The 26946-nt window shown below is 37.2% G+C and overlaps 1 protein-coding gene across 1 annotated transcript in view; it reads left to right on the top strand.

Moving 5' to 3' along the window:
* The window catches only part of cdk19 (cyclin-dependent kinase 19), a 57475-nt gene that overhangs the window by 11168 nt on the left and 19361 nt on the right, over nucleotides 1-26946 (top strand). Inside the window, exons 3-7 of the mRNA XM_052095784.1 lie at nucleotides 6211-6321; nucleotides 8066-8206; nucleotides 17258-17315; nucleotides 19584-19715; nucleotides 20164-20307. Coding sequence (XP_051951744.1) covers nucleotides 6211-6321; nucleotides 8066-8206; nucleotides 17258-17315; nucleotides 19584-19715; nucleotides 20164-20307 — 586 coding nt within the window. The remainder of the gene's footprint in view (nucleotides 1-6210; nucleotides 6322-8065; nucleotides 8207-17257; nucleotides 17316-19583; nucleotides 19716-20163; nucleotides 20308-26946) is intronic.

Raw genomic sequence — 26946 nt, 5'->3', positions numbered from 1 at the left:
CCTAGAACGATATGTATGGGATTTTTACTTCCGGATCCCATCTGATGCTCTATTGATCTCGTTCATTCAGGTAAACAAGTCAGCTTTCTCATCTTTATTATGTTTCTGTTTCTGAGAGATTCCCTTAAAATCTATATCATATTCCAGTAAGTCCCTGTGGCAAACCTCAGGCAAATATGTGCAGCATATTTATTTGTTTACCACATTTTACCACAAATTACCTGCAGGTTTGCTACAAACAAAATAGTCTTTGTAATGCTAGACCACCAATCAACTGAGCAGCATTTGGTGCATAATGATAGAGGATATAATGGTTAGCTTGCTACCAAACCTACCACCCAGTCAAAACAACTCAAATCAGTATTTGAAACATACATTAGCAAACAAGGATATAAAGACACAGAAATATAGTCCCAAAGTTCAAGTAACTGCAGTATCAGTGTGTCTTTATTGTGAGTGTATATTTAAATCATGTTATCAACATGTGGCACACACACATACAGTAGTGGCTATTTTTGGACACTCCGACAATGGTGCTCTATTGAAAGGAAAGATACTGGGTGGTATGACGGTTATACCAAACCATAATATACATTTTGCTATATCATTTATACTGCGGTAGATATATTTCTGTGACTATCAGTGGACAGGACTACCTTAGATTATTTACATTTGTAACAGCAACAAAGAATCGCAGAGTAATGTGAAAATACAGAGCAGGACGTGTCCAAACAAGTTAAGATGAGAAACAACTTGTTATAAAGGGGGGTTTTGTTCAGCACAATGCAAAGTGGTGTTTAGTTGGCTACGGTTGCCAAGCAACGTTGCAACTTTCCACATGAATATAGATTTAAATTAATGTCCAATTACTGGTTTGGGTATTTTACAATGGCTACAACTATTCATTTTATAATATGTTTACTTTACTTGTGTTACATAATGCAAAGCTATTTTGCACTGATGCCAGACTTATAATTTATTTGTTATGAATGATCTCAACCTTTGGTTTGTTTGCATCATGTTCCAAAAAGAAAATCATCAAATTACATGTGCCTTTCATTTATAAAGTATGTAATACACGGGATTATTTGTAAACAGACATTAAAGCATAGCTATTTAACGTATAAACAATTTGTAATTGAATTTCCACCAAAAGTAACAATAGATTACCATACTATTATTGTGATTTATAATGATTCATACTCTGTACCATACAGGATTTTGGTCACATTGCTAATCTGTAATGTACAAAGATGAAAACAGATGGATAGAAAAGGCTTAAACACACATCTACGCAATGTTTCATGAGCACAGATGTTGATATTACATAATGGACTTGCACTGAGCTTCATGACATTTGCCTTCATTACTTTCCCTCCTGAATAATAAATATTTGATTGTATATTTGGAAAGGAAAAATATATATTTATAGGCAAAATTCCTAGTGTAATGTTATAGTGTAATGGACTGGATTAAATGACTGTTCTCCTGCGTGTGTGCTCTGGATTATGGGTGGGTGATCTTCATTTTCAAAAACAGGAAGATAATGTAGGGAATGGAGAGATGATGCAGAGAGTACAATGAAATTGAGATAAAAGAAAACTCAGAAAGAGACTTTTAAAAGGATGTAAGGAGTGGCAAAAAAGAGTTCACCTGGATGTCAAAGACATTGTTTGTCATGTTCATGTTTGTCATGTTCACACGCCTTTTAGGGTGTTTTGTTATTTGGACAGTCTAATCACGAAACAGGTTTATCAGCCTCTCGATTCATAGCCACAGCAAGACAAATATACAACAACATCTTTCAGTCTATGGTATTTGCATGATTCAATTAAATGAAACTTTTTAAAAATATTATCTGTGTTAAAACTCGAGCTGTCAATTTAATGTGCATTTAGTGTGATTAATTGTAAAACAATAATTTCATCAAAAATGAACTCCAATATATATATATATGTGTATATATATATATATATATATATATATATATATATATATATTATTACACACACACACACACACACACACACACACACACACACACACACAGATGACCCAAAACATTATGACCACCTGCTTAATATGCTGTTGGTCCTCCATGTGCTGCTAAAACAGACCCTGCCTTTGACCCATTCGTTAATTCTGTAATGTTTTCCCACAATGGAAATAATTAAAGCATGAAGTTCCTTCATGTTATTTGTGAATCCACATTTAACCCAGTGCCAGCTGGTGCTACAGGCAATGTGCCTCGCCAAACAACACTTACGGGGAGCAAGCGGCACTGAATAAGTAATGAGCCATTCAAACATGATAGATTATTCTGTTCTAAAACAGCTTGATGGCACACAACAGAATGGAAACGAACGTAAGGTTCTCCCAATATTTTTCAAAGTTGAACTAGACATGGCATCTATCTAACGCTCATGGCGTGAGACACTGAAAACAGCAAAAAGTGAAAGCCATATGTCAGCACGTGTAGATAGAAAAAAATCTAAGGAATGCTGTTCTAGTGTGAGTGAGAGACAAAACTGTATAAGTTTGGATGTGGTCTAAGTCTACCTCGAAAAATTGACATACTCAATTGCAAAATGGATTGTTGTGTACTGTGATAGGCTTAATTTAATTTTATATATATCTTCTAATAAAATTAAACTGTATATTATTATATATACTTTGTGGAGGCCACAAGTTGTTTCACACCAAACTGAGTAAATAATGGACCTCGCTTTGTGCACATTGTCATGCTGGAACAGATAAATGTGTAATATGTAAAACATTTTTTTGCCAATGTGTGAACGGCTTGCAACTTAAAAAATGAGCCCTTCCCGGACTTCCTAGGTTGCCTATTAAACCCTGTAGACTGATTGTCATGCGGAGGGGTGGGTCGGTGTTGCCAAAAAAAAAAAAACTTTATTTACTGAATCCCGTCTGGCTAAGTTGGAACGTGATCGTGGTCGAGCGAAAACTAGAGTGAACATTGGCAGGGCATTTGATTCCTGAAGGGAACTTAGTTGGTTTTGGGGATCAAAACCGACCCTGAATTGGTATCCTTCTTATTGGACAGGTAAGCTTACATAACTGCAAAGCATGTGAAATATAGTGCCATAAGGATTGATCTGTGTAATTTTAGCTAACTTGATCTTGCCTGCTAACGCTGACAAATGGCAAGCCACCTTGCTTCATAACATTCAGATAATTTCAACGATCTTCTCTTTATACTAAAAGTCAGGTATACAGGATAAATGTAAGCAAATACGCTGGTTTCTTGATCACTATACAACATATGACATACAAAACATACAGCAGTGCAACAGTAAACTCTCTGGTATTGTTCGGTGGTATGTAGCTGTATGTGTGTATCAGCATGCTATGTTAGGTGATAAGTAGTTTTAGTTTAGTCTCAAAGTTTGTAGTAAAACAATAATAACCTCATCTGTCAGCATGATGCCGGTGAATCACGTTCAGTCTCTTTGTATGTTACATCATTGTTTTGGCCGATGCTCGCTCACTCGCGTCCCTATGGAGTGTGTGCACAAGCACGAGCATCAGGAAGCTGGCTGCAGTTCACTTAATGGCCACAGGTGTCATTAATAACAAGGGTTTCTGAATCTTACATACTGCACCTTTAAGATACGTCCAATTTTAAGTTAATTAGAAGGCTATTTTCACGTACTTTGGACCATGCAGTTTATTTACCACAGAAATAAATCTGGGGTTGGATATTGTTGGCCTTTATTGTGCCTATTGTGTTGCAGCAACCCAAATTCCAAATCTATGTGCCAGGTCTGAACCTCAGACCTACAGCATTAAAACCCTTGTTTATTTGTTTTTCTAGAACACTAAATACCCAGTTGCTCTAAATAGCCTAAGCCAGAATGGGCTGAGCAGTGGCAGAATCACTTAAGGTCTTAATGTAAGATTGAAAACATTTGACAACATTTATTGTTGAGGATGCAAATGTCATGGGTGTTGAGGTCTCAGAGGACTACACTATAAGTCATGCCACTGAATGTTGTTGTTGTTGAGCAGCTGCTGTGGCTGTTGCACACTGTCTTTCCGAAAACCAGTTCCTTTTTTTAAATGGGATTTTTTTTAAAGTGATTTTCATGATGTTTAATTCCATTAACGGTTCTCAAACGTGCAGCCTACCACCAATGTGGACCGAACACCATAATAAAATACACTGACAGTGTTACCTGCACCATTGCTGAATTAAAACAAATATATACGTACTTCCCTACTATATACTGATGAGCCAAAACATTATGACCAACTGCCTGGTGGTTTACCTAGTCTAGTCTGCAACGACGTTTAGGTAGGTGGCATGTGCCAAATTGACATCCACATGAATGGCTGGATCCAGGGTTTCCCAGCAGAATATAGACCAGAGCATCATACTCCCTCCTCCGGCTTGTCATCTTCCCACAATGCATCCTGGTGTCATCACTTCCCATGGTAAACGGTGCACACATACACGACCGCCCACATGATGTGAAAGAAAACAGGACTCATCGTACCAGGCAACCATATTCCACTACTCCAATGTTCAGTTCCGACACTTGCGTGCCCATTGTAGGTGCTTTCGACAGTGGGCAGGGGTCATCATGGGCACTTTGACCGACCTGCGGCAACGCAGCCCCATACGCAGCAGGGTGTGATGCACTGTGTTGTGACACATTCCTCCCTTAACCATCATTAAAATTTTTCTGCAACTTGTGCCACTGTAGACCTTCTATCAGTTCGGACCAGATGGGAAAGCCTTCATGCCTTCATTGATTCTTAAATCCCAAGATCAGTCTTTTGCTTTTATACGTAACTCTCAATCTGTGAATACTGGCTGGCAAATGTGTAGATTTCACTTACAATTAATTGAGTAGTATAGTGGCGAAAAAGATCTGCAGTGAGATGCTTTCTCTGTGTTGAGAGTAAATGTTTGGTTTCACTTCTGTGTGATGTCTATCCAAAGACGAAATCCATTTGTCATTTAATAATGTCTCTTTTAAATTCCTTCTTTTTTATTTATTTTATTCCCAATTTGGAATGCCCAATTCTCAATGCGCTCTAGGTCCTCATGTTGGCATAGTGACTCTCCTCAATCCGGGTGGCGGAAGATGAATCTCAGCTGCCTCCGTGTCTGAGACGTCAATCTGCACATTTTATCATGTGGCTTGTTGAGCGCGTTACCACAGAGACGTATAGCGTGTGGAAGCTTCACGCTATTCTCCTGGCATCCATGCATAACCCACCACGCACCCCACCGAGGGCAAGAACCACATTATATGCGACCATGAGGAGGTTACCCTATGTGACTCTACCCTCCCTAGCAACCGGCCAATTTGGTTGCTTAGGAGACCTGGCTGGAGTCACTCAGCATGCCCTGGAATCGAACTTGCAACTCCAGGGGTGGTAGTCAATGTAAATACTCGCTGAGCTACCCAGGCCCCGCCTTTAAAATCCTTTCTGTTCTTAACAGTCAATTGTTGATCAAGAACAACAACAAATAAACATTTAATTCCAATCTCTAATAGCAGAGATGACTTAAAGAAGACGTTTGAGTCCTCTCTTGTTAATATACATTCATTTACAGACGCTCTTTATAGAACTGCCAGTTTCCTTAAGAGACAGTACTGTTTATAGTAAGTGTTCTACAAATCAATTTAAATACTTGTAAATATAAAAAGAAAATAATAAAAATAGTAAGAAATAACTAAATTAATGCTGCATCCATCCATTTTTTTTATTTACTGAAACATCACTAATGTTTTTCCACAATTTCTGTGGCTAAAATTGCCATAAATAAATTTCCAGGAGGTACACACTTGACTCGACTGCACATCCTAGCACAGAAACTGATTGAAGCAGTGCACGTGACGTGTGTCCCAGACATAATAAACACATCAAATAATGCACTGGCCTAATACCATGGTACCATTTCCAAGAAACATGGTGAAATCATGGTACTTTTTCATAACCCTTATAAAAGTCTCTGACACCAAACTAATGTTTTAAAAATGTGTTTTGGATTGGTTTAAATCTGGTAAGAAGCACAGACAAATATGAACTCTTTTTTTTTTAAACCCTAAAGGAGCATCTTTTGCTGGGGGATACAAACAGTAAAATTGAAAATACAATACAAATATGAAAATGTGTTATTTGGGCCTTAATGTGTCAGAAAATAAATATATATACGTCTTTTCTTTTTTTCTGTAGTTGCTGCGAGAGCTGAAGCATCCAAATGTTATTGCCCTGCAGAAAGTATTTCTGTCCCACAGTGACCGTAAAGTCTGGCTGCTGTTTGACTATGCTGAGCATGATCTGTGGGTTAGTATACATGCACATATACACACGCACAACTGAAAAGAGCAGTTTTGACCGCTTAGATTTTGGCCATAGTAAAACTGATCAAGCTGTTCAACTAGCATTGGCTTTCTGGTAAAGCTGGTTGTTCAGTGATGCCTTGCTGGTTAAATGGAGAGTTCCCCCTAGAATGAAAGCTTCACTGATAGTGACAGCTGTGTGGATCTCATATTGAGAGTTGACAGCAACAGATTCCAAATGCAAATAGCACACTTGAAATGAACACTGGACCTTTTATCTGCTCCTTGTAAATGGAATAATGAGGGAATAACACACACCTGGCCATGGAACAGCTGAGCAGCCAATTGTCCCATTACTTTTGGTCCCTTAAAAAGTGGGAGGCACATATACAAACTGTTGTAATTCCTACACCGTTCACCTGATTTGGATGTAAATGCCCTCAAATTAAAGCTGAAAGTCTGCAGTTAAAGCACATCTTGTTTGTTTCATTTCAAATCCATTGTGGTGGTGTATAGAGCCAAAAAGATTAGAATTGTGTCGATGTCCCAATATTTATGGACCTGACTGTATATAAAGGGATAGTCACCCAAAAAATGAAAATGTTGTCTATTTACTCACTCAAAACCTGTAGGCTGTTTTTTATGTTTTTATAATTATTTTGTTGAAACACAAGTGAAGAAATTTCTGTAGAATTGTTATGCATTCACAACATTTCATAGTGACCAGGAGCTCTCAAGCTCAAAGAATATAAAACAGTCCAAGTCTGGGATCTGGCAGATCTGGCGGTCAGGTAGTATGGCGGACAATGGCAAATTAGTTATCATCATACTCGGAATGACCAAAGATATATAAACAGAGCAGTCATAATAAGATCATAACCAAATCAATCAAATGTACTAAGTATTTTTACTATTTAAGGTAATGCTGGCCCCACACTTTATAGATACCCTCAGGACAAGGTGACAATGATGTACTCTAAGTTTTGTAACATTACGCTTTTCTACAACACAGCATTTGACGACAAAAGTCAATATGGCCAAGATAGGAAAATTGGATATCATTGAATCGTCTCATGATTTTAGCCCAAACTACTCAAAATATAGCCAGGTTATGCTTGTGATGAAATATACCAAGTTTCTTGTCAATACACCAAAGCGTTGCGTAGATAAAGCCTCACGTTCACTTTGGCTTGCTTGCCGTTGAATTCATTTAAGCATTTTTAAGAACGTTTTGGTCTACGAAAAAGGTTTTGAAAACTTTTTGTCACCAGTGTCCCTAGATTTTACATGACAAATTTCATTCAAATCGGAAATACTGCCAAAGAGGAGTTCAAAATGGCGGAAACTATAGCGGGTGGAGCTTCGAAACGATGCAACCCATTAAAACTCTGCATGGCCCAAGGTATCAGAGGAAAAAAATTCGTTTCTAGGTCTAAAAGTGTGCAATTTGAACTGTTGGAGAGGGTTTGAGTTATTGACCCCAAATTTGTGTCAGTTACATTTGAGAGTGTCTTCTATCAGTATGCCAGATTTGATAACTGTTCTATGTACGGTTCTATGGGCTGCCATAGACTCAAGAGTGGACGAATAAAAAGAAGAACACTAATGGATACAATAGGTGCCTTTGCACCTTCATAAAGTCATCAGTCAGAGAGAGAAAACAAGAACAAAAGCATCCAAAACGCAGAACGCAGGGAACGCAGACACATGCACACGCTCACAAGTTTTTCCTTTTTCCTGTGTTGTAGCACATTATAAAATTTCATCGAGCATCAAAAGCCAATAAGAAGCCCATGCAGCTGCCCAGGGGGATGGTGAAGTCACTGCTGTACCAGATTTTAGACGGCATCCATTACCTGCATGCTAACTGGGTCCTGCACCGAGACCTGGTGAGTAAACGCATCAAATTCTTTCAACCAAATTCTTTCAACGTGTGGCTTTGAACAGCCTTGGCCACATATTTAACCCTTCTACAGTCTTCATTACATGCCGACATCCTTAATATTCCTGGTGAAATTTGACCGGATACAGTAATCTTTTTTTATTTTATTTTTTTAAAGAAATGTAATAAAACTAACTTTGCTAAAGTAATAACACAAAACGTATTTATTTCTTTTGGAATTTTATGGTATTTAGACCTATGTAAAAGGGTTAGAGACAAAGGAGGAGGCGAGAACCGGCTTGACAATATAAGTATTAATTTAATGAGAAACTTAAACATAAACACATACAGGGCAGCTGCCTGTAGTTCTCTCTCTCTCTCTCTCTCTCTCTCTCTCTCTCTCTCTCTCTCTCGCTGTCTCTCTCTTGAACTGTCATCTCTGGTCACCTTTATCCCTCGCTCACCTCAGGGTGATTGGGGTCCTTTTGAGATAAAATGTTCTGCATTGATTTGGTTTTTGTATCTCTTAAGCCCAGAAATAGTTGTGTACTCAATTTTCTGAAATGTATCTGTGACTAATGGGACTATTCTGCAATTGCCTAAAGTGTTGTATTGCTCTACAAAGGTAGACACTTTTCTATCAGGCATTATAAAACTGAATAAAGGCTGAGCTTATTATAAATTATTTTACCATCTCTACTTCCCTGTTAATTTATTATTCAATTTAACAATTTCTACATCAGGGGTCTGTTTTAATAATAAAAAAAAATTTTTAACGTTTGTTAAACTTTTAACTTTTAATGTTTGTCGCAAAGCGGGCGAGTTTACTTATGTTTTTCTAAAACATTACCCGTTTACATGCTAAAAGGGTCATGATGCGTTTCTCCTCGATTGTTTGACTTTCAGCACACAACTGAATAACACCGGCTGCATGACATGACTTGTTATGTATGTATGGTTGCCAAATTGCACAAAATAAATATAACAGTAGGCAGACTATTTCCAATTTGTGCAAATATAAATCTCAAACTGGGGGTGTTGCGGCTGGGCATGTTAAACGCTTGTGGAGACGCGTTAGTTCCTAATGCAAGTTAACTGAAATATCCAATAAAAAAATACAAAAAACGCTTTTACGATAAATGAGCCTCGGGCAACATTAAATCATATGGAGGGCCTGATCTGGCCCGTGGGCCATATGTTGCCCACGTCTGCTGTACACCAATGTTGTAACAAAGTTAATTTGTTGTTTGCAGTCAAACCTGACCATGGTGTTACAAAAAGAAGAATTAGCGTAAGCATTTAATTACAAACCATTTATTTTGCAAACATGAAAGTTCAATTCAAATTCAGTTAGTGAAGAAAATGACTTGTTTAAAGGGTAACTAAACCCTAAACCAACTTTTTTTAGTTAATGATCTGTAAGTATGGGGCTTTATTAGTACTGGTCATTGATTCAAGTCATTTTTTTGACATTTGTGTATAAAGTGTTTTAATTCTACAATATATAGTGTAAAAACGTCTGAGTGCTGCTCTCTTCAGGTTGAACGATGGCTACTGCAGTTGAATTTTCCTATTGGCTGTTGCGGTACTTCGTGACGTAAGCGGTGACAGCTGACGTAAGCAGGTTCCAGCTCACCATGCCAGATTCGTGTACATGTCGTCTTGCGACCGTGTGAGGAATAATAATAACATAGAGTCTGACAGCAGCTGTCAATTAATCCGTCACTACGAGTCTCAGGTGAACCCCCCGCTCAGCCCCGCACTCGGTTCGTTCCCTCTATCCCCGCCGGGGTCTGCCCACTTTTCCAGCATTTTCAAATATTTCTAGTGGGTGGAGTCAGACTCTGAGCAGGTGTTTAGTTACCCTTTAATGAACAGCAATAAACAAAGTATTCATAAAAAAGCAGTAAAAACAATGAAGAAGAATAAAGTATTTTTTGTAATGAAGTTTAATAATAAATAATAAAGTCTTAATCACATAGACTCATAGCATCTAGTTAGCATTGTAATGACCGAGTCATTACAGGTCGAGACTGAGTCCGAATGAATCTGTTCAAGAATCTGAATTAATATTTTAAGCTTGTTTTAACCTTCACAGCTAAGAAAAACCAGAGTTATTATTATTTAGAATTTTAATTTATTTTTTATTTCTACCTCATTTTAAGTTTGTCCATTCAATTTAAATTAGTTTGATCTAAAAATAATGGGTGAAATACAGAATTAATTAAATACATTTAATGTGTTTAATACATTTAATAAATGGTAATATTTCAATGTTTAATAATGATCATAATATTAAATTCAACAACATCAAATAACAACAGACTTTTAATTTTTATACTACTACACTTCACCCTTTTCAGTCCTCCTGCTGTGTCTATATGTGGTATACTTCCCTAAAGTCAAGATCAAACTCACCTTGGGCTGACGTTTCTTCTCACATTACATTTAGTATGGATAATATGTGAATAGAGACTTCTCCCCTCACTTGTGTTCTTCATTGTATTTTCTGACTTTTGTGCCATTGAAACTTAAGTGGCAGCTTTACAGGTAACACACAGAAGTTGCACTACACGTATGTGATGGATTGAGTTGTACAATTTCTATCCTGGTCTATTTCATCTGTCATGTTAGTTTAAATGTTCCTGATATGTAGTAAATTTGATTTTGTCTCGATATTGTCAAAATTTTCAGGTCTGAAAAAGAGGACATATGGTCACCCTATGTTACATAATTTTTTGTTTGTTTTTTATTGCATCATAAATGCCATGGACTCGGCTGACTCAGAAAAAAAATCCAAAATCCAAAAGGCTTGAGTCTGAGTCAAGTCTGAGTAAAGATGCATCCGTTAAAATTGGACTCATGACTCCGTTACAAAACTGGTAATTACAAGGGTATTATGCAATAAATGTGGTTAATGAGGACATTTCTAGTGTTCCCATAATTTAAATACCTTAAAAAACATACTAAATTATGTTTTATTGAAAATGTAGAAAGTTTTTTGTGAGGGTTAGATTTAGGGGTTGTGTTAGGTTTAGGGGATATAATCTATAATTTGTACTGTATAAAAATCATTATGTCTATGGACAGTCCTCATAATGATAGCTGCACCAACGTGTGTGTGTGTGTGTGTGTGTGTGTGTGTGTGGCGTGTATTTATCACTTTGTGGGGACCAAATGTCCCCATAAGGATAGTAAAACCCGAAATTTTTGACCTTGTGGGGACATTTTGTCGGTCCCCATGAGGAAAACAGCTTATAAATCATACTAAATTATGTTTTTTGAAAATCTAAAAATGCAGAAAGTTTTCTGTGATGGTTAGGTTTAGGGGTAGGGTTAGGGTCATGGGATAGAATATATAGTTTGTACAGTATAAAAACCATTATGTCTATGGAAAGTCCCCATAAAACATGGAAACACAACGTGTGTGTGTGTGTGTGTGTTTAAGTCTAATTCTAATTCTTTATTTTTTCTAATGCTAGGTCAGGAATGTGAAAGGTGTAACACTGTTTAATAAAACACCTAGATTCATAGAATCAATTCTGAAAGTGTTCAGATGGCAAATCTGGGAAAGTCACCAAGTCTTGTACTTCTCCGATAAAGGAAACCATTTTTATAAAAATTATTAAAGACAGTACAATTGTTAAACATCGCATGAGCAAGAGTGCCTTTGTTCTAAATATCAGCACGATTGGTCCGTAGGCACGAGGCTGCAGGTTATCACAGCCATGCTGAAATTCAGAACAACGTGAACGTGATACAACAGTTATATAAACAATCAAATTTGTACATTGTAGGCATCATATCGACAGATATTTTTGCTCCACTAATGAAAATAGTTCAAATCGAAGACGGAGCAGGAATTCAGATATTCATCAGAAAGGAAGTCACTTCAGAGGGGGAGCTTGTTATTACATTTTGATGAAAGATAACGAAACAATCTTTTTTTTCTTTTGAAGAATGGGCACCAATGAAACATTCACAGAAAGACCATGAACATGTATTTAAAAAAATAGGATCAATTTAGATTTTATTTTACATTGAGCTGAAAGTATTATACTCTTATTAGAAGTAAAACTTCCCATGAAGTTAGACGAGACATTTAAAGGGATAGATTACCAAAAAATAAAAAATCTGTCACTTGCAAATTCTGCAGGAAATCTGTCAATGGCATTTTGTGAAGGTGTATTTTGGCTTTATTTAAAAGACTGACACATTTTCCAACCATGTACACAAATGTGATTACATAAGGAAACATTTTACAGTCAAAGTAAGAACAAAGTGAAAGTTATATAATTTATTTGTATCCTGGTTTTCACAGGGTGCAGACATTTAAGTTTAAAACGTGCCATTTTCAATGCCACGCTTAACCAGTTTAGCTATAGGAAATCTGGATATTCTTTTCTGAAATAAATGAAAGTAAATGTTTGTCAGTGATCTCTGGACATAGACTGGGACTGAAATGGATTTAAATGAAGCTGCTTCAGTGGAAAAGTGTCACGCCCTCATTGTTATGTAATCTCATCATTCTGTGCTGTGCATCAATATCACACTCTTTTTCATTAACCCAGCTGTACACAGTTGAAATATCTACGAGAAATTGATTTGATTAGATTGCTTTACAGTTAACTTAGTCATCATTAAAGATCATTTGCTACCCATTTTACTTCTGTAATGTGATTTTTCAGGTAAAACATGATATTCAACAAGAAAACAATGTAGGCTGTGTCTTGGGAATTGATTGGAATGTGAAATGTGGCGATTCACACCAGATTATGCACTAGTTATGGCAGATATATTGGCCAGATTGATTCATCAGCTGATATTAACTTTATTTTATGATTACCAGTATTAATGTTATAAAGCATGCATGGATGATTAAGAGATGCCTTGCTCCCTTTGCATCAGTTTCAAAATCTACTATCAATGGATATTGCACATTTATGTTTTCAAATATTTTTGAGGGAATTTTAATGTTATGGGAAAAAATTATAGCAGTTTCTGAAATTTTGTGCACATCACATTTTCATTCATAATTATATTTTATTTATGGGTGTTTCTTCAATTATGGACACCTTTTGCCTGCAGGACATTTAGAAATGAAACTCTTATAAAACACACATTTACACTATTGTTTTTTGTTTTGTTTTAAGCATAAACTTAATTATTATTAACACTAAATTATTTCTTATGAAAACAAGTCATAATATATTACTAGGGCTGTTAATTCAGTGTGATTAATTTTGTAAAAAATAAAGTATTACAAAATTAATCATGTCTCCTGACCATAATAAGGAAGATTCCGAACCAATTCAAGCTTGAAGTACCACCTGTTTTCTCCAGGGGCAGTAAGCGAAACTACAGCTGAATAAGCAACTGCATCTTACACAGAGAACAAACCAACCCTTCAGCAGACAGCACAACATGAGAACATGCTCTTGCGTTCAAAACACAGCTTGATGGAGCGCAAATCAAGATGTGTTTTTCTAAGTATTAAACTACATTTAACTTGACAAGAAAAAATTATGATTAATATGCATTTGTCTCATGGGCCTGTGAGTTCAAACAGAGCACTTAGTTATGAGTTTTGTGTGTGCGTGCTTGAAAGAAACAAAGACAGAAAAGAGAATGCAAAATAGATGCATAATTAAATGTCCTTTTGCCCATTCACTTTGAATGGACACTTGTGTGGTTTTTGTGTAACGTAAATCATTTACGGACACTCCTGCATTATTTATTAAAGGTGCACTCAGTAATTCTAATCCAATACACTTTTTTTGTCAAATTCTGCAAATATCTCCTCACAGTCTGCTAGCTGTCCTTTCTGTGGCTGGGCTGAAAAAATTCTAGTATTTGAACACAGCCCTGGCTCTGTAAATGGGACCTGTAAATGACCAGGTCTCACAGTCAAATGCCTCTAGAAAAATAGCACCCCCACCTCAACATCATCTCCACTGAACGTAAATCTCACCATTCGCGCCAATAGTGGGGCGCAAATCATTAAAGGTGAATTGAAAGCCAATTGAAATGGAGGAAGAGAGATGAGAGGCCTAAGTCTGTGACAAATCACATTCAAAATCAGATATAAAGAGCATAAGGTCAGATATGAGGTGTAGAGGTGACCGGCATCAGCTTTTAGAAAGAAAATGAGCCGAGAGCAAAGCGTCTTGATTTTCATGCATTCACAGTGAACGCATGAAAATCATTCTTCAGTGTAGGCCTGAACCTGGGAAATAAAACAGAGCTTATGATCTTTTAGGCTGGCAGAGTATGAGAGATTAAATCCCTAACCTGAAGACAAAAATTCGAAAGAAATGTCGCTATGCTCCGGTTTATATGCTAATGATGAAACTTGCATACGGAGCGGAGCGCAAAGCACCATCCACCAATGAGATGCCATTGAATTCGGGTCCTTGAATAAGGTATAATGTGCGAGTAAGGGCAGCCGGTGGACTTTCTGGTGCCCTCTTAGAGTAATATGGTGCCCCGCTAGGGAGTTGGTGCCCTATGCAGACCTCGTAGTCTCTTTATAGGGAGCAGCGGTAATGTATTTAGCACTTGGTGTTAATTCATGGTTGGATCAAAAATTTATGGAAAATTAGTCAACAAACTTCAATGAGGTTTAAAAAGTATCTCGGGGTTTCTGGTAATACCGCCTGAGTAGACGTCTGCGCAGCTTATTCCGACCAACTTTTCTTTGTTTTACCTTCCGATCCTCACCGTTTTCATTTTTTCAGACAGTACCTGATTCGTCTTTGGCTATTGATCTTAAAAATGTGGGGATGTTGAAGAGGAAGGGCCGCCACAGTCTGTGACTGGCATCACACTAGCCAAAATAAGCTCATTGCGTGTAGAATTTAGAGCCTCCTTTTCCGCAGACTTTAAATCATCTTTTGAAACTGCACAAAATTCTGTCCACAGTGTCAGACTTTTGTCAATGTGTTTTTTCTCTCGAGTCTAACTCTATGGATGTCGATCAACATTTTGAGCAGCTGAAGTCTACATGCTCTGTGCTGCAGAGAGACAACAATTGGGTAAAGGCTAGAGTTGCTGACTTGGTAGTCCGCAGCAATTCCAGAATATTAGGACTGTGGGCTTACCGATTGAGGGTAATCATATTGGGACTCTTTGCGTTCAGCACAATGCCAAGATTATTTTGGAAATGGTTTGGATAATAAACAATGCATATGAAAAACCTTACAATAAGACATTGTTCTAAGCGTGAACTTTAGACTATGCAAATCAGTTCAACACTAAGAAAGACAGGTGGGCAACTCTGTGTTCCACCTCTGATTTCAACAGCCAGTCTCATGAGAAAGGGATAAAAGTACACTTTCAACAGACACACCCTGTTCTGAAAGACACTAACAGAATATGCCACTCAAAATTCTGAGGCTTTGCTCCAGGAGGCAATAACAGTAAAACTACAGTCCTGAGTCTCCCTAACAGATCACCCAATTCTGTATTTCTAGAGAGAGAGAGAGAGAGAGAGAGAGAGAGAGAGAGAGACACACACTAGCAGAAAAATCGCACTACAAACTACAATAACAACAGCAAGTTTGGAGTCCCCATAACAGGGAGACATCTACGCTTAAGCTTTTGTGAGCAAACCTTCTCTTTCAAGTTTCCTTCATCTCCATGTTACAGATTAAGAAACTTCTGGGATGTATATTTGTTTTAGCGTGCCCCTGGGAAGACAGGCTGCCACAGAAGCCACTCCCCCATGTGCCCTGGAACCTAGGAGGGGACCGTGTGAGACCGATGGTTTACAACAATACTCAAATAGGCTGTGGCATTGAAGCAATGATTGATTGCTATTAACAGGCCCAAAGTGTGCCAAGAAAACATTCCCCACACCATTATACCACTGCCACCAGCCTGGATTATTGACACAAGGCAGGTTGGGACCATGGATTCATTCTGTTGGCACCAAATTATGACCCTACTATCTGTGTGCCTTAGCAGAAATCAAGATTAATCATACCAGGCTACATTTTTCCAGTCTTCAACTGTTCAGTGTTTGTGAGCCTGTGACAGAATAGGAAGCTTTTGAAGTCCATCTGCCTGTTCAATGTATCGTACATTCTGAGATGCTGTTCTGCTCACTACAATGGTACAGAGTGGTTATCTGAGTTACCGAAGCCTTTCTGTCAGCTTGAACCTGTCTGCTTTTCTTAGGAGACAGAATTTGTCTTCTTCCTGAGCGGTATGATGGCTGCGTGGTCCCATGGTGTTTATACCTGCATACTATTGTTTGTACAGATGAACGTGTACTTTCAGCCATTTGTAAATTGCTCCCAAGGATGAACCAGACTTGTGGAGGTCCACAATTGTTTTCTGAGGTCTTGGCTGATTTCTTTTGATTGTCCCATGATGTCAAGCAAAGTACACCTCATATCAGAAGCTAATAGGCTAATTGTCTAAAGGCTTGGCAAAATGTTCTGGAATTTTCCAAGCTGCTTATAGGCACAGTTAACTTAGTGTATGTAATGCTTCTGACCCACTGGAATTGTGATATAGTCAATTAAAAGTGAAGCAATTGGTCTGTAAACAATTGTTGGTCAAAAATTACTTGTGTCATGCACAAAGCAGATGTCCTAAACGACTTGCCAAAACTGTAGTTTGTAATATAAAATCAGTGGAGTGGTTAAAAAATGTGCTTTAATGACTTCAATCTAAGTGTATGTAAACATTTGAATTCAACTGTATATATATATATGAGAGAGAGAGAGAGAGAGAGAGAGAGAGAGAGAGAGATATACACGCACAGTATATCCTTCTATCATTGACTGCTGTTTGTTTCTTTTTCATCCTTGTATGCATTATAAAGATGTATAAATAAATCATAATTTAAAAAAGCATGTCAGGATGCACCTCATGAAATTGCTTTAGAATTAATAGAGTTTGTAAGTCTGCCAGTTTTGACAAGATGTCACTAACTGTACATTATTATAAAAGAGCATCTGGGGTTGCTTATCAATTTATTGAAGATGTTTGCACAGTACCAAAATATTACTTGACGTTCTGACAGAACTGGTGATAAATCTTTCTTTTTCAGAAACCTGCCAATATCCTGGTTATGGGGGAGGGCCCGGAGCGGGGAAGGGTCAAAATCGGTAAGAAACGATACTACATTAGATTGCACTATAATGTTTTGATGACTATTAGGTTACTTCAATGGAAAAAAATATATATTTGGTAGAAGCAAAAAGTAAACAACTACTTTTTTTTTTTTTTTAAGTAGACTTATGACAATACTTAGATTCAGAGAGTGTGAAAATTGCAGTTATATAAAAATGCACACTAAAACATACAAATAAAAAATTTGACAACATTTCTCAGTTTCAGTGTTGCATTAGTTAATGTGTTTTGAATTACATTTGCACAAAAAATTATTTAGACACTTTTGGGTACTTTTAAAAATGTCTGAATATCATTGCATTAGATACAAAATATTAAAGCAACTGTCATTCGCAAACAAATGATTCTAAAGCTTTTTTTTTTTTTAGAACTAAATTCACTCTTCTGAGGCATTTTTGCAATGACTTTAACTGGTGTCAGTCCCCCCGTCAGGTTCACACAGGTGTCCTAGCAGACACCTTTGGTAATGTCCAAATACTTTTTGTTTTAATTTTGAACAAAATATTTATTGTATTATAATTTGAATCCTTGCCAACATCTTAGTTATGCAATGTTTTGCTTGATAAGTGTGTGTGCAATATTTCTTCACTACAACGACTTTTATTCACTTTCACACAAATCATGAGTAAAACAGCTATATAATTTGAAAGGTGATAAATGTTAACATTTGCATAACATAACCAATTGCATTTACACGCTCATTCATACCATTCTAGCAAAGCACTCGTTGACACATGAGCTAAAAGTGTCAAAGCACCATAAAATGACTTAAGAAATCTCTCGGTTAGGTTTAGGTGTAGGATTAAGTGTAGGGATGAAGTTTTTTTAAACTTGTGAAATATGTGGGTCGTTCATTACACACATCGCTGCAGTTTTGAGGTGAAATGCCCACTGTGTGGTGCTAAAAGCGAGTTAAATGTTAAAAGAGATGAGATTTTTAAGGTTTATGCTCGCTTATCACACATTTGCTTTTTATGACACTATCGGTTTGACACTATTAGGTTTAAGGTTTAGGGTAGGGAGGTATGTTTTGTTCATTTAAAACTCCATAGAGAATTAAAGGGATAGTTCACCCAAAAATGGAAGTTCTCTCATCATTACTCACCCTCATGCTATCCCAGACGTGTATGACTTTCTTTGTTATGCTGAACGCAAACATTTGTTTTTAGGAGAATATCTCAACTCTGTAGGTCCATTCAGTGCAAGTAAATGGTGATCAGAACTTTGAAGGTACAAAAAGCACATAAAGACAGCTGAAAAATAATCAATAAGACTCCAGCGGTTAAATCAATATCTTCATAAGCGATATAATAGGTATCCCTTTAACCTTAAAAACCTCATCTATTAAACTTGCTTTTAGTGCCACACAGTGGATATTTTACCTCAGAAATGCTGTGATATGTTTAATGAACCATGTAATATAATTTCACAAAAATGTGGCCACAGTCAAATAATTTTCATAAGGTTAGGCTGAATTTGGTACCTTTGTTAAAGTTGACATCGTCAAGGTTTCGAGTGCTTAGACTTCGATATAGAAGCTGTAGTGTTATTGTCTGTAAAGGTCAAGTCATTGTCTTACATAACACACCATTCTTTGTAATGACTGTTCAGGGCTGTGGGGACTATTTTTATCCCTCTGTGGAATGTGGAATTGTGTTTGCTTTGTCTTTGCAATGTTAGCTTGACTTTGTTGGAGCCACATCAATCCACAGCTCGACTAAGTTATTCATGTCCTTCAATGATTATTCAGTCATGTGACAAAACGTGTCCTGCAAATTTAGTTGTACTTTTAGACTTCCTACCATTAGTTAAAAAGACAAACACATAAATGTTCTTAATGGTGTAATATGAAACTTCAGAACTACATATGTAACTAGACCGTCCCTGGTCACTGCATGCTTTCACTTATAATCTTAGGTACCAAAAGGTTATAATTGAGTTTTTCTTGACCATTTTTTTCTGTTGTGCCTTAATAATAATATAAATAATATAATGATGAACACATGATATGATCCGTTAATCTTAATTATGAAGTTTATGAGAAATGAAATGCTTATAAAATATAAAATTATTTGATAAGCAGTTAATTACAGAAAAGTAGTAGTATTTACAAAAATATTACTCATTTATATGTAATTATAGAAAAGTGTTCTGTGATAGCAACAGCTGTAGAAAAGTTAGGATTATTTATCTGTTTAAAATTTGCAGGTTTGATGGATATATTTTGTGTTTGTGTGTCCCAGCTGACATGGGTTTCGCTCGACTTTTTAACTCTCCATTGAAGCCATTGGCAGATCTGGATCCAGTAGTTGTCACATTCTGGTACAGAGCACCCGAACTGCTGCTTGGAGCGAGACACTACACCAAAGCAATCGGTAAGTTATGCCAGATACAATACAAAGGTTTAGGAGTGAAAGTCCCACCTTTCAGTTTAAACAGATAATGGCCTTTTTGATAGAAGCATAGCCTGTTTATTTACTCCAAAACTTGTGCATTAGCTGAAACAGCCTGAATTTTTTAATTGGATTTCTTTCTTTATTTTTGCGTGATTTGAGAAAAATAATCAAAATTAGTTAGATTCGTGGTCCATGACTTAAAAACCTTTATTGAATTTGTTTTTAAACTCTATGTAGAAATTAAATGGGAACAATACCTCTGGTATCAAGGCTGCTGAAACAGTGGCTCTATAGCCTAAATAGAAAAAAGCTGCCCAGGGTGTTACCAAATTGGCAACTGACTTTGGTTTTGCGCTGTTTTTGCCACTATTTTGGCATACAATTTAATATGTTCTTAATAGTCTTTGTTTTATTGATTTCAATGTAGATATCTGGGCAATAGGCTGTATCTTTGCAGAGCTGTTGACGTCAGAACCGATCTTCCATTGTCGACAGGAAGACATAAAGACCAGCAATCCTTTTCATCACGACCAGTTAGATCGCATATTCAGCGTCATGGGCTTCCCAGCAGGTGAATGATCCTTACAATTGATTGTGTCTGTTTACTTTTACTCATGCTTAGTGTACTCAGTACAGTATTGCAGTCTCTATGAAGAAAATACATCTCAGACTACATTGAACACAGGTTGACTTGCGATAAGGATGAACATCATTTTAATAGTGAATGTGTTCAATTGTGAAACCATTGAAATTCCAAAAACAATTAGAAAACCAAACACTCAAACTATAAAGACTGTAAATGATATTTATGCATTTATAAAATTATGAACTTCCCTTTTCAGTCTAGTACAATGTGTCATGCCATTTCATTCTCTGCCTGATGACTTGACTTGCCAGTTGCATTTCTTATGTGTGTAGACTGGTCAAATTATCTGAATTATTTAGTCTTTTCTCTCAAGGTTAAGTTTGTTCAAACATGTCAAGTGTGGGCCTCTTCCCACATGAGTTGAACACATAACTTGCATATCTTTGTTTTGTTGTTCAAATACGCCACTCTTCGTGTAGATTGCAGCTCTGCTCACTCTGTTCATTCTTTCAAACATCTTCATGAGGTGCATCCTGAGATGATTTTTAAACAGTATTGAAGCAGTTCACATGTGTGCTGGATACTTGTTAATGTTTTCCTTCACTATCCACTGCATATGTGTAAAGGGATCAATGGAGAGGAGGCGAGAACCGGCTTGACGATATAAATAATATTTTAATTAACAACTTAAAACATGGACACAAACACACATGACGGACATGTCCGTAAACTATATCTCTCTCCCGCACGATCCTCTGCAGTCGACCTTTATCCCTCTCGATTAGTCTAATACGGGACCGGGTGTGTAGGATCACGACCCGGCCCCGCCCTCCGCCCTGCCACATTCCTCCCTCGTTCTCTCAGGCTGGGGAGCCCCCAGCATGACGTACACCACCCCCCCCTTCTTTCCCTGGGGGAGGGCGTGCCCTAAGCCCCGTCTGCCGGCAGGTCATCCCCATCTACCTGGACGAGGGTGGGGACAAGGGGAGGGAAACAGAAATAATTAAACTGGGGGGGTACTTCCTGTAACAGTGTAGTACCCCCCCAAAAAACACTGTAAAATTTAAAAGAGAGGGAAAAGGCCAACGCAGAGTGGCAGTGAGAGAGAGAGAGAGAGAGGAGAGAGAGATGAAAAAAAAACCTACTCGCCGGTTCTCCGATACACCGTCGCATGGTCCTTGATCACTACTCCACCCTCTCAGGCGGACGACAGCCGCTTCTCCCCGGGCAGACCGGAGTCAGAGGCCGTTCACCGCATCTGGGCGGTTGGTCTACTCCCTCCCCCGGTGGATGGCTGCGGCGCTCCCCTGGGTGGACGGCAGTGTCGAGGACTCCGCGACGGGCATCCCTCCACCTTCCCGGGCTTCGGCACCAGTGTAAAGGGATCAATGGAAAGGAGGAGGCAAGGCTTGACGATATAAATAATATTTTAATTAACAACTTAAAACATGGACACAAACACACATCTCTCTCTCCCGCACATTCCTCTGCAGTCGACCTTTATCCCTCTCGAGAGGCTTGATTAGCCTAATACGGGACCGGGTGTGTAGGATCGCAACCCGGCCCCGCCCTCCGCCCTGCCACAATATGCTCATCTATTCTAAAAATCCATCCATCCATCCATCCATCGTCAACCGCTTATCCTGTGTACAGGGTCGCGGGTATTCTAAAAATAGATAAAGTTAATTTCAAATATAGGCATATATATAATATATAATGCTTTATTAACATTTTCCAAACAAAACCTTCCACAGTATAAAGTTAGAAATGTACTAAAATATAACCAATTCAAGTAACATTAAACGTTTCCTAAAGTCTAAGTGGGAGTTTGATTAATTGTTCATGATTTGCATCACTGCGTCAACCTTTGATCTGCAAATGAAAAGCGTTGCAGACAACGTCTCATTCTGCTTTTTCATGAAAGATAAGACTTGATGTGATTCTGTGGTATTTAACTCACACATTATAGAGGCTGCTAAACTTGTTTTCTGTCACAAGTCCCATCTGGGCTTGTTTTGTTCATACAAATAGCGTTAAGAGGTCCTTTCCCATCGTTGTTGTGGGGTGTCCATCAGTGTAATGACTGTGGGCAGACACATTGCAAAGGATATACAGTATATATATATATATATATATATATATATATATATATATATATATATATATATATATATATATATATATGTATGTATATATTCAAAAAGAATTATTATCAAAAGTTTCTTTTATGCATCAAACACTTAATTGACATTTAAAAAAAAAAGAAAATAAATTGTAAAACCTTTTTTTGCTGGGTCTCAGGATGTTAAAGTAAGTTTATAATAGCATGTAATAGCAGGCTACAAACATTAAAAAATACATTTAAATATCAGTTTCCACTTTAAATATATTTTTTAAAATTATATTTTAGTATTTTCAAATCACTGTTTTTTTATTGTGGTGGGTGGACATAAATGTAATGTAATGATGATTAAAAGATATATCTCAAAAGCCTGTTGTATTATATTTGATACATCTCAATGTGATTTTTTTAATAAAATAATCTACAAAATTTTAAACAAGCACAAGTTGCTTGTACTCAATACTCATTTAGAAAAATCTGTAAACATTATTATTACTTTTACTTGATCAAAATCAGCAAAGATTTCACAGCAAAAAAGACACGTGCATCACAATTTGAAGGAGGACGTTTTGGAAATTATATTACAAGGTCTTCTACATCCAGAAGAGCACAGAAACTTTCACCATTATGTGCAACAGGTTTTTCAGCAAAGTATTGATAATTTTGATGATGTAGAGGCTTTTGAAAATCATGATCAATACACCAGGCTTTATTGGGAAATAAAAGCTAATAAGAAACTTAAATTTACACAAAAATAAAGAAACTTTTTTAATCATTTTTGATCAAATCTAGACAGGCCCATTTTCAGCAGCCATAACTCCAACACCTTATCCTTGAGTAATCATGCTAAATTTCTAATTTGGTACTAGAAAATCACTTACCATTACATCAAACACAATTGAAAGCTATTTGGTTCATTAAATGAAGCTTAACGTTGTATTTGTGTTTGTTTTTGAGTTGTCACAGTATGCATGTCTTTAGATCAATATAAAATGGTGAAAAAGCTTTCTCTAGAAACTCGTCAGTCAATCATTGTTTTGAGGAATGAAGGCTATAAAAGCCAAAAAAGTGCCAAAAAATGAAGATATCATACAAAGGTGTACACTACAGTCTTCAAAGACAAAGGACAACTGGCTCTAATAAGGACATAAAGAGATGTGTAAGACCAGATGTACATCTAAACAAGAGGATAAGAACGTCAGAGTCTCTAGTTTGAGAAATAGATGCCACACATTCTACCCGTTCAACGCCCATTTCATATACATCAGTAAAAAGAAGACTCAGGGGTGCAGGCCTTATGGGAATAATTGCAAAGAAAAAAACACTTTTGAAACAGAAAAATACTGGACAACTGATAATTGGAAAAGGGTGTTATGGATCTTAACTCCATTGAGATTTTGTGGGATCAACTAGACTGTAAGGTGTGTGAGAAGTGCCCGACAAGACAGTCACATCTATGGCAAGTGCTACAGGAAGTGTGGGATGAAATGTCACCTGAGTATCTGGAGAAACTGACAGCTACAATGCCAAGGGTCCGCAAAGCTGTCATTGCTGCACGTGGAGGATTGTTTTTGAAGTTTTTAAGAATTTTTGAAAAACAAATTCAAACTGCAATAGTAATTTTTCACATTATGAATGTCCTGAATATACATTGTCATCAGTTGAATACCACTTTGTTTAATAAAAATACAACCCCAATTCCAAAAAATGGTAATAAAAAAAAAGGAATGATTTGTAAACTATATTTACCCTTTTCTATATTTAAAGCACTACAAATACACATTAAATTATGTTTTACCTTGTGAATTATTATTATTATTTATTTTTTTAATGTACAGTAATTTCAAATCAGATGATTGCAACATGCTTCAAAAAAGTTGAGACAGGGGCAATTTAAGATTAATAACATAATTTAATGTGTAGTTGTAGTGCTTTCAATATTGCAAAGGCTGAACATAATTTACAAATCATTCCTTTTTGTTTTTATTTGCATTTTTCATACTGTCCCAACTTTTTCGGAATTGGGGTTGTACCAATTTCTTTCCATAAGAGAAAAATCTGTACATTATATCTTTTGGCCACCAGTGTATATACAATATATAAAATATAAAATATAAAATTACTCACACAATGATATAAAATGTAAGACTGTGCAGACAGTGTAAATGAAGCTTTAAACATATGACTTCTGTACAATCATCGTACAGTTATTTGATTCATACCAAATAATTAGAGGCAGCATAATGTTATTTGAACAGTGGGCTTTTAGATGTGTCTTTCTGTGTGTTTGTTTGTTCATGACATGTGACTTATGAGCATTGTTCATTAGATATTGTCTTGTTCACTATAAACATTAAAGGGCTCATATCATGAGGAACTGCTTTGATCTTTTGAGATAAAAGAGCTTGATGTACAATGAAAACTAGTGACCTGTAACTTTCAGAAATTAAAACTTCCTATTTAGTCCAAAACACATACAGTGCATCCGGAAAGTATTCACAGCGCTTCACTTTTTCCACATTTTGTTATGTTACAGCCTTATTCCAAAATGGATTAAATTCATTATTTTCCTCAAAATTCTACAAACAATTCCCCATAATGACAACATGAAAGAAGTTTGTTTGGAATGTTTGCAAATTTATTAAAAATAAAAAACATAAAAATCACAGGTACCTAAGAATTCACAGCCTTTGCCATGACACTCAAAATTGAGCTCAGGTGCATCCTGTTTCCACTGATCATCTTTGAGATGTTTCTACAACTTGATTTGAGTCCACCTGTGGTAAATTCAGTTGATTGAACATGATTTGGAAAGGCACACACCTGTCTATATAAGGTCCCACAGTTAACAGTGCATGTCAGAGCACAAACCAAGCCATGTAGTCCAAGGTATTGTCTGTAGACCTCAGAGACAGGATTGTATCGAGGCACAGATCTGGGGAAGGGTACAGAAAAAGTTCTGCGGCATTGAAGGTCCCAATGAGCACAGTGGCCTCCATCATCCGTAAATGGAAGAAGTTTGGAACCACCAAGACTCTTCCCAGAGCTGGCCGCCCGGCCAAACTGAGCGATCGGGGGAGAAGGGCCTTAGTCAGGGAGGTGATCAAGAACCCGATGGTCACTCTGACAGAGCTCCAGCATTCTCTGTGGAGAGAGGAGAACCTTCCAGAAGAACAACAATCTCTGCAGCACTCCACCAATCAGGCCTGTATGGTAGAATGGCCAGACGGAAGCCACTCCTCAGTAAAAGGCACATGACAGCCCGCCTGGAGTTTGCCAAAAGGCACCTGAAACAAAAGATTAAACTCTTTGGCCTGAATGGCAAGCATCATGTCTGGAGGAAACCAGGCACTGCTCATCACCTGGCCAATACCATGCCTACAGTGAAGCATGGTGGTGGCAGCATCATGCTCTGGGGATGTTTTTCAGCGGCAGGACCTGGGAGATTAGTCAGGATCAAGGGAAAGATGAATGCAGCAATGTACAGAGATATCCTTGATGAAAACCTGCTCCAGAGCGCTCTGGACCTCAGAATGGGGCAAAGGTTCATCTTCCAACAGGACAACGATCCTAAGCACACAGCCAAGATAACAAAGGAGTGGCTAAGGGACAACTCTGTGAATGTCCTTGAGTGGCCCAGCCAGAGCCAGACTTGAACCCGATTGAACATCTCTGGAGAGATCTGAAAATGGCTGTGCACCGACGCTCCCCATCCAACCTGATGGAGCTTGAGAGGTCCTTCAAAGAAGAATGTGAGAAACTGCCCAAAAATAGGTGTGCCAAGCTTGTAGCATTATACACTAAAAGTTTTGAGGCTGTAATTGGTGCCAAAAGTGCTTCAACAAAGTATTGAGCAAAGGCTGTGAATAATTATGTAATTGTGTAAATGTGATTTTATTTTTTTTTCCTTTTATTTTTTCATAAATTTGCAAAGATTTCAAACAAACTTCTTTCACGTTGTCATTATTGGGTATTGTTTGTAGAATTTTGAGGAAAATAATGAATTTAATAAATTTTGGAATAAGGCTGTAACATAACAAAATGTGGAAAAAGTGAAGCGCTGTGAATCCTTTCCGGATGCACTGAATACTGAAACTAAACGGCAAAACAAATCATGCTGAACTTCTCCAACTGACGACTTATGAGATGTTGTTTCTTCTATAAAACTAATTTTTTTTCCTCTCTAAAAAAACTTTTTTTTCTCTGAATTTGTTGGCCTCTGAGAAAAATAAATTCTCTAGTGACAACACAGATTTTGTTTTTCTTGCTATGCTAACAATTAGCGTATGGTACCAATGTCTGCCACAAGGTGCCACTAGCAGTAAGCACGACATTTTATGCTGACAAGGTGACAAAATGTCAGTGGTACTTTATTTGTTGATTTATACATATATAGTAATAGTATAATACAATAGCAAGAATATTTTGCAAATCTTAATCATGAAAAACAAAACAAATAAAATGTTAGAGTCTTCTAATACATGATATCCCACAACTAATGA

Source organism: Xyrauchen texanus, chromosome 28 (assembly GCF_025860055.1).
Source record: "Xyrauchen texanus isolate HMW12.3.18 chromosome 28, RBS_HiC_50CHRs, whole genome shotgun sequence".
NCBI lineage: Eukaryota > Metazoa > Chordata > Actinopteri > Cypriniformes > Catostomidae > Xyrauchen > Xyrauchen texanus.
This window is presented reverse-complemented; position numbering and strand designations above follow the sequence as displayed.